Source organism: Uloborus diversus, chromosome 6 (genome assembly GCF_026930045.1).
Source record: "Uloborus diversus isolate 005 chromosome 6, Udiv.v.3.1, whole genome shotgun sequence".
Taxonomy (NCBI): domain Eukaryota; kingdom Metazoa; phylum Arthropoda; class Arachnida; order Araneae; family Uloboridae; genus Uloborus; species Uloborus diversus.
Window position 1 is genome coordinate 10,053,801 of NC_072736.1, and position 13,962 is coordinate 10,067,762.

Genomic DNA, 13,962 nt, shown 5'->3' on the forward strand with positions numbered 1-13,962 from the left:
GTTGTGTGATAATTGCTTAATTACTGATGAATAATTTAGCAGTTGTTGAAGATCTTTCCTGTACATAGTGTAAATAAATTTCCTGTGTTTTTATCAAGAACTGTGTCTTCATTTCAAGAAAGTGGAAGTCGCACCGAATCCGTTACAATTTGGCGCCCAACGTGGGGCTTCTTCTGGACTTTCTTGGAGTAAGTGTGACTTTGGACATTTTTTCGTAAAGACTTTTTTTTGAATTAGGACTTTATTTTTATGGTGATTACTCGCGCAATGGATGAACAATTAAAACAACTTCTTGACACAATCACCTCTGTGAAAAATGATATGGCGGCTAATCAAAACCAATTGAAAAGTGATTTAACGGTGCTGAAAAATGACCTAGTTTCTAACCAAGAGGAAATTAAAAACGATCTTACTTCGGTAAAGACTGTGATGGAAAATAAATTTAATGAGATAGAGCATCGAGTTGATGCTATTGAAGGAAAGTTTGAGGCAGTTGAAGGCCGATTCATCGCAGTGGAAAATAAAATCGAAGAGAAATTTGAAGAAAAATTAAGTTCCGTTGAAGGCCGATGCAATGCTGTAGAAAATAAACTGGAAGAAGAAGATAGAAAATTTCATCAACTTAAGGAAGAAATAATTAAAGACATGGAAAGGAGATTGGCGACCGCGGAAAGCAGCTCTGTACAGTTTGGCGCTCCCACATCGGTTGCTCGACCGTCCATTAAACTTGCCACATTTGATGGGAAAACTTCGTGGCAGGTTTACAAAACTCAATTCATGATAGTGGCGGAAGCGAACGGATGGGACTCTGCTACCAAGGCCTGTCATCTTGCAGCATCCCTGAGAGGTGACGCAGCGGACATTCTCCAGACCCTTCCGGACAGCCAGCGCCTGGATTTCGCCGCCCTCACATCTGCGTTGGAGCTTCGCTTCGGTGAGAAGTGCCAGAAAGATTTCAGCCGACTCCAGTTGAAGTCCCGTTTCCAGAAAACCGGGGAAACCCTGCAAGAGCTAGCGGCGGACGTCGAGAGACTGTCTCATCTTGCTTTTTGCGACTGTCCTGCGGATGTTCGGGACAACCTGGCACTCAACTACTTCATCGACGGAGTTCGGAATCCTGAGATCCAGAAGGCCCTCCGGATGGCGAATGTAAACGACTTGAAATCCGCTTTGATGTATGCGATGAGATACGAGGCTGCCCAAGAAGCAACCCATGTGGATCGCCATCTAATCCGGACTCAGGAAGCTGATGAGTCTGATTCCAGGTCGTCCCACCTCGCTGAACTTGAGAGACAACTCGGTGACTTGACAAGACATCTGAGCAGCATAACAGCCCAAAAGAAACAAGAGCAGAAGTGCTGGAAATGCGGTAGTGAAGGACACCTGCGAAGGAGTTGTCCGGCTCGCCAAGCTACGCGAGGGAAGGAAATCACCACCACTAAAGCTCTGCAGATTTCCTCTTCTAGTAGTGGCAGTGATGGACTTTTCATTTACGCACATGTAAATGGGAACCCCTGCAGACTGATTGTTGACACTGGAGCCAATGTGACAATCATTAGGACAGATGTGGCTCGTGAATTTGGATTGAAACTGTTGTGGACATCGCCACGCGTAAGTCTCCAGACTGTGACAGGTGACAAAATTGAGATTGAGGGCAAAGTGGACTTGGAAATAGTGTTTGGGAATGCCACCTACCATCATACGGCATTCGTTGCTGATATCACGGACCCCTTCATTCTCGGATTGGACTTTTTGAAGAAATATGACTTCACTCTCGACTTCAAGACTAATGAGCTGCACTCGATGAGAGAAGACATAGCCGTTTTCCCTGCAGAAAGTGATGTAAAATCCGCTCATCAAATAATAGCCCAAACAGATCTATCGATTCCCTCAAGGTCAGAATCATTAATACCTGGCTCCCTTGAAGAAAGCAATAGTTTTCGATTTGGACTCATTGAATACCCTAACCTAAGCAATAGCCTAAAAGGAGTACTGGTAGCATCTACGCTTGTGGACCTTTCTAAGGATGTAATTCCTGTGAGAGTCGCCAACGTGAGTGAAAGGCCAAGGAATATCCGAAAAGGTGAAGTGTTGGCAACTTGTACTCCAGTAAACTGCATCATTAGAAGAATCAATTCCCCTGAGACTGTGTCTTCTGAGTTCTTGACGTCGAAGTTAATTGGGAGTGCGCCATTATCAAAAGATCAGAGAACTGCTGCGGGACAATTGGTGGACGATTTCAAGCATTTGTTTTCATCTACATCGGAGGATGTTGGCCGTACGAATTTAACGCAGCATAGGATTTACACTGGAGAGCACCCCCCTATTAAACAGCATCCAAGACGACTACCGTTCGCCAAGAAGGAAGAGGTTGAGACCCTCCTGAAAGAGATGAAGGAGAATGATGTAATCGAACCGTCATCCAGTCCCTGGGCTTCTCCCATCGTCTTAGTCCGAAAGAAAGATGGCTCCACCAGATTTTGTGTCGATTACCGACGGCTGAATGAAATCACCAAGAAAGACAGTTACCCTCTTCCACGGATAGACGACACCTTGGACACTCTTTCCGGACACAAGTGGTTTTCGACCCTGGACTTGAAGAGCGGCTACTGGCAGGTTGAGATACACCCTGATGACCGAGAGAAGACAGCATTTACAACTGGACAAGGCTTATGGCAGTTTAAAGTGATGCCCTTCGGCCTCTGCAATGCACCAGCTACGTTCGAGCGTCTTATGGAGACAGTGTTAAGAGGACTTTCCTACGAATCCTGTCTGGTCTATTTAGACGATATCATCATCGTGGGACGCAGTTTCGAAGAACATCTGGCAAATCTTAGGAAGGTGCTGCAAAAGCTTAAGGAAGCCAATCTGAAGTTAAGCCCATCCAAATGTAATTTGTTCCGCCGGGAAGTGAACTACCTTGGTCACATCATCTCTTCTGAGGGTGTACAAACCGATCCGGAAAAGGTATCCGCGGTCAAGAGTTGGAGTCGTCCCGAAAACATCCATCAGTTGCGAAGTTTCCTGGGGCTCTGCACGTACTACAGGAAGTTTGTGAAGGGTTTTTCCAACAATGCACGACCTTTGCATAAGCTGACGGAGAGCAAGCAAAAGTTTGAATGGTCCAAAGAATGCGAAGATGCATTTCTACGATTGAAGGAGGCTTTAACATCAACGCCTATCCTCGCCTATCCTCAGCCTGAAAAATCCTTCATCCTGGACACTGATGCGAGCAACGAGGGAATTGGAGCTGTTTTATCCCAAGAAATTGACGGAAATGAACATGTCATCGCTTACTGGAGCAAATGCTTATCAAAGTCGGAGCAAAATTACTGCGTCACCAGAAAGGAGTTACTGGCCATAGTGAAAGCTGTAGAACACTTCCATCATTACCTCTACGGCCGAAAATTTCTGCTTCGGACAGATCATGCCTCATTAACTTGGCTTTTGAACTTCAAAAATCCGGAAGGCCAGATAGCCAGATGGATACAGCGGCTCCAGGAATATGACATGGAGATCAAGCATCGAAAAGGGTTATCTCACGGTAATGCTGACGCTTTATCAAGGAGACCCTGTCCTGAGAACTGCCACTATTGTTCCCGAATCGAGAAACAGTATGGAACGACTAGCCCTACCGCCTATCAGGTGACAGTGACTCCAATATCATCAGAACCTGATCCATGGAGTGACGACCAAGTTCGAAAAGATCAACTTGAAGACCCCGACATAAAACCAATTTTGGAGTTCATGGAAAGTGACAGTCGGCGACCTAGCTGGCAGGACGTTTCCATCTTTAGTCCTGCAACAAAAAGATACTGGGCTTTATGGAATTCACTCCATTTACGGAACGGCGTACTGTACCGAAAATGGGAATCTGATGACGGCAAAACGTCTAGGTGGCAGTTACTACTTCCCCGATCAAGGATTTCAGATGTTCTGAAAGAAATACATAGTAGTGCGACTGGAGGACATTTTGGTGTCTTGAAAACCCTTAATAAAGTTCGGGAGCGCTTCTTCTGGAGCAAGGCGAAGGATGATGTGGAGAAGTGGTGCCATTCTTGTGACGCCTGTGCTGCTCGTAAAAGACCGAAGAAGAGAAGCAGAGGGAAGCTACATCTGTACAACGTTGGAGCTCCTTTCGAACGAATTGGGATCGACATCCTGGGTCCTCTACCAAGAACTGCTGATGGAAACAAATACGTTCTTGTTTCCATCGACTATTTCACGAAATGGCCCGAAGCGTATCCCATTCCAGATCAAGAGGCTACTACCGTAGCAGAGACTCTAGTCCAACATTGGATCTCGAGATATGGAACACCTTTGCAGATTCATTCCGACCAAGGGAGGAATTTCATCTCTGCTGTTTTTAAGGGCCTATGTCAAATTCTCGGAATTGAGAAAACTAGGACAACACCACTACACCCACAATCGGACGGCATGGTGGAGAGATTTAACCGCACAATCCTGAATAATCTCTCACTTATGGTCTCCAGAAATCAACAGGATTGGGACAAGAAGCTGCCTTTGTTCCTGCTGGCCTACCGCAGTGCTGTCCACGAGACTACCGGATACGCCCCATCGCAGATGCTCTTCGGACGAGAGCTTCGGCTACCTTGTGATCTCGTCTTCGGTCGTCCTCCGGATGCGCCTTCATCGCCTGAGGAGTACATCCAGGATCTCCAGGCCCGGTTGGAAGACGTTCATAACTTCGCACGAGAGCGAATCAACATCGCGGCGGAGAAGATGAAGACCCGATACGACACAAGGTCTACTGGACATGAATTCAACGAAGGCGACAAGGTTTGGTTATGGAATCCCATCCGACGGAAAGGTCTGTCACCCAAATTGCAGTCGCATTGGGATGGACCCTACAAAGTCCTTAACCGACTAAATGACGTCGTAGTGAGGATCCAAAAATCACCTAATGCAAAACCTAGGGTTGTACATTATGATCGGTTAGCCCCATACTATGGCCATAGTTCATGAGTATTACGTAAACAACCATGGTTGATAACATAAAAGTGGTAGATAATTTTTGCTTTTAATGTTTAGTAATATTTCTTGTTATTATTGTGTTTTCTGTATCTGTTAGTTATTAATTAATGTGTATATTTGTAAACTTGTGATAGAAGTTTGGCACCCTTTCTGGGGATTGTACTGCCCGGGACGTGCAGTCCTTAGGAAGGGGGCAATGTTACAAATTCTGTAAATAGTAATTATTGTAGTAACGTAACCTGTAAATAGTTTCCCGTAATGAATATACAACCCCTTAACATATGGCTAAAGTATACAACCCCCTATTCTTTTTTTTCTTATTTCATTCACTGATTTTATCAATGGAAGTGTAGTTGTAAAACGGTCTACGTATTTCTGGAAGCAGAAAGAATGTTGTGGAAAATTCTTCGATGTTTATAAAAGCCGTTAGCGATGGATAAACAGTTGAGTTTCGATTCAGATTTGTGCTGAGTGTGTATTTGCTCTGTTTATAGCGAGGCATTTCGCTGTGTTGTTTTCGTATTTGGAAGTAAATACGTGTGTAAACGTTGAGTTTACGGTGTTGTGTGATAATTGCTTAATTACTGATGAATAATTTAGCAGTTGTTGAAGATCTTTCCTGTACATAGTGTAAATAAATTTCCTGTGTTTTTATCAAGAACTGTGTCTTCATTTCAAGAAAGTGGAAGTCGCACCGAATCCGTTACATTATGTTTATCTAACATAAAACGAACTGAAGCTTTACGCACGGTCCAACCATCAATCATAAATGCTAGTTTCTATTGAATTGTATGATGTAACACAATTAATTTCCCAATGTTAATGAAAACATCATGTCATAATTTATGAAAGTACGTACAATTTATCAGAAAAATACACAACAGGTATTGGATTTTTACTTTCTTCTATATCTAATATATAAAAGAAAGTATTGGATTCGTGCAAATTTTCGAATTCCGATTTTTTGACGGATTTGAACGTTTTGAGGTAAGTCCATTTCGACCATTTTTGGAAAATGTCTGTCTGTCTGTGAGTGTGTGATCAGTTTTTTTGCGGCCGCTCTACAGCAAAAACTACCGCATGAAATCGAACGAAATTTGGTACACATATGTGCCGCTATATGAACTTGTGCCCAATGGTTTTTGGTGCGAATTCTTCCAAAGGGGGTGGAGCAATGGGACATTTTTTGAGTTATAAGTGCCTGCTATTTCCCAGCAAGTAACTGGCGGAATCAAACAAAATTTTATCCATATGTTGTCCCTAACAGGTACAGGTGTTGGTTCAATTTTGGTTTCAATAGCTCAAACGGGAGTTGAGCTATAGAACATTTTTTGTTGTCGATTGTGACTGCTGTATCTCAAGAAATAATGAACAGAATCAAACAAAAATTTATCGACAAGTAGCCCCTAGAGGGTATAAGAGCTGATTCTATTTTGATGTAAATAGTTGAAAAGGGGATGGCGCAATCGAATGTTCTTTTTTTTTCATTGTGAATGCCATATCTCAAGAAGTAATGCTACGTTCTGGATGAAATTTGGAATAAATGTAAATCCATTTGTAAACAGGCGTTGGTTTAATTTTGGCGTCAATTGCTCCATGGGGGGCTGATTTTTTTTTGTGTGTGAATAAAAATAGCTTTATAAATGCAACAATAAGAAAGATAAATTGCAACAGACTGTCATCTCGCATGATTTTAACTGTTGGAAAATAACCAGAAAATCGCGATGACTTAAAATTTTTAATGTTGCCATCTTGTTTTTGTTAACAAATAAATGTTTGTAATTATTTTAAGCATGGCTTTTAAAATAATTTTCAATTTTCATTCTTTGCTTTGCTTTTGAGATAAATGGGGAATAGGGATGGTCGTTAACTTTTGAATATTGCTTCCTCATCAAGCATGGGGAGGGATCAGAATTATTAGAAAGATAAAGAAGAAAGTTTTGTGAGTCCACAACATACTCTAGTTAAGTATAGTATTTATATCAACACTATACTGTCCAGTCTTTCACATCAAAATGTAATAGTGTGGCTGGCAAACATATGAGTATTTAAGAAGCTGTATACCCTTTCTAGAAAAAATAATATATTCCTCATATCCTTATAATATAATACAATAGTTTTCAACAAAATTTTCAGGGAATGGGAAGAAATCAAGAGACTTGCAAAATATATTCTACTTATGAAAACCTTTTAGCTTCAATCGATCAATAATTAGAAAAAAATAAACTTGTTTTTAAGCTAATCTGTTGCGAGAAAATAATATTAGATTCAAGTTTTTAATGATGTTCAACAGTGCAATATGATTCAAAACAAGCACTTTGATGGAGAAATATACAACATAAAATATGCTTAAATACAGTAAAAAAAATTTCCTCTCGAGCTGCTTACAAATGCCAATGCATTGGAGAGATATTTTCTCCACTACTCATAATTTTTATAATTTTATTTTGTTTCTATTTATATGAATGATGAAAACACATTAATGTACCTCTGGTCAATCCCTTATAATAGAAAGTAAGGACACATAAATGTGCTATTGGATGATTAAGATTCAATACATGCAGCTGCTGCTTGTTCATACCCATGTTTTATGCACAAAACAGATATTTTTTGAAAAAAAAAAATGATTCTCCTTTTTTAAAACTTGAGTCAAATTTCGACCAGTAAAATTTCTTAAAGAAAAGCATCTACGAAATAATGCAAAAACAGAATTGAACTCAGTTATAGAAATGCACTTGAAGATGAAAAGCATACTAATATAAGTTCAAAAAATATAGAATTGAATGAATTTCCGTTCAACAAAATCATTATATATTCTTAAATTCAAAACAGAGAAAGTATGAGGTGAAAGAATAAAATATTTATAATTTTACTGCATTTTTTAGCTAAAAGTACAGGTAAGTTTAATTTTTTCTTTCTTAACGAGTAAACAGTACTTTGAAATTTCATTATGCATTAAGAAAAAGCAAATAGAGTTCAACATTAGCACATGAATAATCTAATTAAAATTATTGCAATTTCCTTTTGTTAAACTGTTTTTCCATTAGATGAGATACTTTCAATAAAAAATCTACTGTACATATCAACTTTTACTCATTTCTAATTACTAAATAATCTCTAATATAATATGTTTGAGAAGAACTTGATACAAAAAGTCATTAACAACATTAAACAGACTCTCATTTTCTAAAAATTAACTCTTACTCTTATTGATAGTGAACCAACCAGAGACTCAGTTTTTAAATGCTCAGTCATTGAGAAAAAAAGCATATAATTTTTAATGAACATTGAATAATCAACATCACATGAGCATGTGTACTCGTTTTTTCTCTTAAATTTAATGACTATTAAAAAAAAAAAAAAGAACTTACTGGCACCAAAAATCTGAGCCAAAATACTTTTTTGATGGTTTGTATCAATGTTGTATGGTGTTTCTCCAGCCCGGTTGGGCCTATACAGCAGCTGGCTGTTCTTGGGATTCCGCAGGAGTATCTCTACAATAGCCTTACTTCTTGCCCTCATGGCAATATGCAAGGCAGTGTCACCTTTCTGCAAGAAAATAATGAACACTAAAATAATATACAAATACAAATACAAAAGTGATGACCAGCAACAGGCTCTGAGGCTAGGCTGGTCTTAGTCAATTTATTAGTCCTCAATAAAGAACAATGGCCCTCTTAAAGTTATCCACCCCCTTGCTCATTACCACCTTCGGATAAGCTGTTCCAAGTGCCCACAACCCTACCAAAGTAGTAGTTTTTCCTTATTTCCAGGTTAGCCTGAGATTTGAATAGCTTGAAACAATGACCCTTTGCCCTGTTTTCAGTGCTAAACTGTTTTCAGTGCTATACATCTTAAATTGTTAAGATGTTACATGGGCGTAACATCTTTCATTTTAAAAAATTTAAACTACTGAATCATGTCCCCTCGGTCTCTTCTTTGCTCAAGACTGTACATTTTTAGCATTCTAAGCCTGGAATCGTAGTCTAAATGATAAAGTCCATTTATTAGCCTTGTAGCCTGCCTTTGAACCCTTTCAATACATTAATATCTTTCTTGAGATAAGGAGACCAAAACTGACTCCAAATGAGGTCTTACCAAACTTCTATATAACGGCAGAAGAACTTCTTTAGATTTGTTTGAAATAGATCTATTGATAAACCCAAGCATCTTATTGGCTTTGTTACTAGCTGTGCTGCACTGTTGACTAAACTTTAAATCCTGACATTAAGATGGCCAAATCAATAACTTTTTCTGCCTGACTAATGACTGAACCTTGCAATAATAACTTGTACACTTATTTCCATGCCCTAAATGTAGCACTTGACATTTCCCAACACTAACAGCCATACCCCATTTATCAGCCCACTCTGTAATATGATCTAGATCCTCTTGCAGCTGATTTGCTAGTTCTTCATTTTCTACAATCTCCATAACTTTGACATCATCAGCAAAACAATTCATGTTCCCTGAAATATTTTTATGAATCTGAAGTGATGCAGGAGGGATAAAAATAGGACATCATTTTCAGTGGTATTCAACTGGCGTCAATTAGTGATTGCAACACCGGTAAACGAATACCGGTATTTTGAGTCGTTTTGCAATTTTGTAATACCGGTTTTTGCTGAGGTAAATACCGGTATTTTTGGTGTTAGCTGAAAATAATAAATACTTTTAATTACAGAATTTAATTTAACTTATTAAATATCTTCTTATATTTTGAATGTACATTTCTTTTTCCATGATACATAACCAAAATCAATCTATTGATGTAAAAATTTGGCTTCACACAAAAGTATGAAATAATAGAATATCAAAAAGTAATTTGTGCACCATGTTTTTATTTTTTCCCATTTCCCTGATCACTCACTTTCTCTTTTGTGAAAGTTAATGTTGAGTGTACTTTTGAATGTATTTGTCCGATGAACAATTTATTCAAACCATCAATTGCAGGAATTTTATGATTTTTTTCTTACATATTTGTCTCAACTATACTAAATTTTAACATTAACTTTTTCTTGTTAGCATTACAAATGGTAATTTGTTGGCACTAGTATTGGTTTGTTGTGCTGTCTCACTATTTGGCTCCATATTTGGCAAGATAATATATAGAAATTATATAGTGCCTTAAAAATTTGCATAGAGTAACAGCATAAATATGTTCAATGAATTGAAAGATATTTTCATAATTACAATTGTAAAGAATTTTGAAAAGAAAGCGAAAACGAAGAAAAATAAACCAACAAGATCAAATTTAGTCAACTTTATCGCAAATTTCAAACCAAAGGGCTAATAAAAAAGCTAAAACAAATCTCTCATGCTCAAGAGAAAACAATGTTAATATTGGAAAAGTATCATCTCTCGGAAAGAAATTACAACCAGCTTTAAATTAAAAAGATAATAGTGTAATACACACAAGACAAAAGAAACACATACACACAAAAGGGTTCATCCAAAAATGACATGTAACAGACCAAATTATTTAAAGATGAAAGACTTCTAGAATATTAGAAAAGGTTGTTAACAGTACCACCGACCTGCGTGAATTAAGAAAGAGTGTTTTCAACTGCAGAAATGTTGAGTACTAAAAAGAGCTCCACTCTTAGAGACAATTCACTAGATGAATTATGTTTTTTTGCTATTATTGATTTTTTATTATGACATTTGTTCCTTCATTTTATATTTGTTCACTGTATGTTTTAAGAAGTAATAACGTTTTAGAACAAAATTATGAAATGTGCCAACGAAACAATATGTTTTTAAGCAATTTTTTGAGAAATTTCAAATACCGGTATCAATACCGGTATTCCGATATCACGTTTTAAAAATACCAAATACCAGTATTGAATTTTTGGTCCAGTATTGCAATCCCTAGTGTCAATGCAGTGGCAACATAAGATAGTTCTGATGCTGGTTTACCTGGTTTGCTGTCTTACCGATCAGGCCACCACGACTTCTCTTAAATCCAATGCACTGTCTCTTAGACTGTCACAATAGACTGTCTCTTTTTGATTATAGGGCCAATGTTACCCACAAAGAAGAAAGTTACCTTAGTTGATGGTATATGAAGTAAAATTTACCATTTCACATACATGGTGTCCAGCAAAGGACTCCCTGGATTCAAAATTAAATATCTCGAAAACCAAGGACGATATTGAAATAAAATAAACGGTATGTTTACTGTGAAACCCATAAAAATCATATACAAGAACTCGGAAATTAATTTTAAAAAATTGCCAACAGGTGGCACTGCACAATGCAATTGCAATAGAAGTCTCCATAAATAGTGCTGCAAAGAGGTTAGTTGTTTCAGCAGTAGCTTAGTCTCCAGAAGCGTAGGAACTTTGTAGAAGTAGGGGGAGCTGGGACACATTATGAGAAGTGTCTGGTATGTAAGGGGAAGAAGCAGTGGCCCCTTAAAATAATTGGTGGGGGTGGGACTTTAATTTTTTTTTCTACATATGAAATTAGTTTCGAAGCTTCCATCTCTTTTTTATCTTGTATCAATTGTTTGTGAAGAGAATGAGGTGATAAAACTTCTGGTTTTGAAAGAAGGTCAGTCAATACTCAATGATGAGTACGTAAAAATAGAGGAGTTTCGGGGATCCTCCCCCGGAAATTTTTCAGAATTCTTGTTCTAAAAACGAATTTTTAGGCAATCTTTCGTAATGTTGAGAGGAGAAAAGTTTTGAATACCTTCCCTGAAAATTTTTCGAAATTAATGTTTTAAAAACGCAATTGTATACCATATTTGTTGACTTTAGTGAAAATAAGACTTAAAGGATTGTCCTCGATCGATTTTTCGAATCAATTCACATCTCCCGCCCAATATTTCGATTTTGAAGTCTTAAACGTAATTGTAGACAACTTTCAAAGTCAGAGTTCTTTGTCAGAGGAAGACTGTACTAGGGCTCTACTTTGGAAACTTTTAAACTTGAAGTCTTACTAGAGGGCGTTTTTCAATGATGTTATCAGAAAAGGTACAGAGGTTCCTTTTCGTTAATTTTTTCCAAATTGTAATCGCTAAAACACGCGACTGTGGATCATATTTGTTGGCGTTAGGGGCCCAGCAATTTTTTTTAAATTGAAGTCTCAAAAACGGAACATTACATAATCTCACATGTTGTTGGATGGCAAGATATCCAGGGACTCTATTCCGGTAATTTTCAGGGAATTGGAGCCTTGAAAACAAAATTTGAGGTGCTCTGTAATAATTTTGGAGGAAAGGGAAGGCTTCGACAGCGTAGTATTTAGAAGAATTTCTTATTTTCTGAGAACTAGAACATGGCGAATAGATAAAACAGGAGGGCAGAGAAACAGAACGTTGGAAATGTGTTAAAATGAAGTGTTCGTTATATATTATATTGTTCAGATAAGTTTTTGTAAAAGTCTTTGATAGAAACTATAAAATATTAATATAATAATATTGTTGGTTTTTTTCTGCAATAGTAGATGAAAAGTAACAATTTTTTCATGAAAATATATCTGTAAGTGACGAAAAAACCGTAATTTAGAAAGCAAAAAAACAAGAATAATTGTAACTTCGTAAAGTATAATCTGAGGAGTCAGATAACTTAAAATGAGATAAGTTTTTGGAAAGTTGAAATTATTTGAACAAGTACAAACAACCTTAGCAATCGTTTTTAGTTATGTCTGGAGCACCCATGGTATTCATATTTAAATGCCAAACTGACTCATCACCCCCAGCTTGCTAGACACTTAATCTTTTGTTCCAGAATTAAAAAGAAATTTGCCCAAAAATCAAAAATAGGATGTTTTTTCTAATTTGTGTGGTCTTAAAAATGTATTCTAGATTACCTTTGTTAATGCTAGGGTGGAAAAGTGGCCTGGGAGCGTTTTCCTCGACATTTTTCGAAATTGAAACTTGAAAAATTTATATTTTTTCTCTAATTACGTTAAGGAAGTTGGTAATTTGGGGTTCTTCCTGGAAATTTTTCAAAATTGTTGTTCTGAAAACGCAGTTTTAGACATTATTCGGAGATGTTAATTAGAGGAGAAATCCGGGGCCCCCCTCCCAGAAATTGGTCGAAAATGAACAATCTAAGAAACGCAGCTGTGTGCCATATTTGATATCGTTATGAAGACAGGAAATTTTTCCGAATTGGAGCTCCAAAAACAATTTTATTTGACTTTTAATGATGTTAGGGGTGAGTTTTCGGGTGCTTTACCCCAGTAATTATTTGAAAGGTTAGACCTTAAACGAAATTTAAGATTATTTTAAATTATATTGGCGGAGGTGGAGGGACTGAAGCTCATTAATAAAATTTTCGAAACTTGGATTAAAATTCTGCTGAAAAACAAAAACCCATTAAAACGATTATTTGAACTCTCACCCTTTCCCTCATTAGCACGCTGCTTTATCCAACCAAGCCAATGTGTCTTCGCTCTCAGGTGCTATTCATTTCCAAAATTATTTGAGTGGTTTGGTTTTTCCATAATGAAATTTTCAATTTCTAGCCTTATATTTTTATTTGTTTGAAATACAAGCGTTTGCGGCCTCCGTCAATAAAATTTAAAAAAAAAATTTGAATTTTTTGGTAGTTCAACTTATTTTAGTTTTTACACTCTTTTTTGTTTTAGATGTAATGTGTCCGGAACAACGCGATAAAATTTTCGTTTAATTTCGCCTTTTGTATTTAAACACTTAGAACTAGCACACTAGCAGTGGTGTGACGAGTCATGACATTTTTAAATCTCGCCTTACTCTGTTTCAACTTTTTCTCTAATTAAAATGTATGTTGGTGGCACATATATTTTTCTCTACTTAATCACTATTTTCATGATGATATTTTTACAAAAAAAAAAAAAAGAAAAGAAAAAGAAAAAAAGAAATTTAAAAAATGCTGGCAGCCCCTATGAAATTATGTTTATTTACGTATTCATTTTTTACTTGACTGACGCTTGTCAGAGATTTGTTCTAAACACTGAATACTTTCTTTTCGTTAA

The 13,962-nt window shown here is 37.3% G+C and overlaps 1 protein-coding gene across 1 annotated transcript in view; it reads right to left on the minus strand.

The window, feature by feature from the left end:
• LOC129225206 (kinase D-interacting substrate of 220 kDa B-like) overlaps positions 1 to 13,962 on the minus strand; it is an 87,907-nt gene that overhangs the window by 47,123 nt on the left and 26,822 nt on the right. Inside the window, exon 10 of the mRNA XM_054859773.1 lies at positions 8,367 to 8,544. Within this exon, the coding sequence (XP_054715748.1) occupies positions 8,367 to 8,544 (178 nt within the window). The remainder of the gene's footprint in view (positions 1 to 8,366; positions 8,545 to 13,962) is intronic.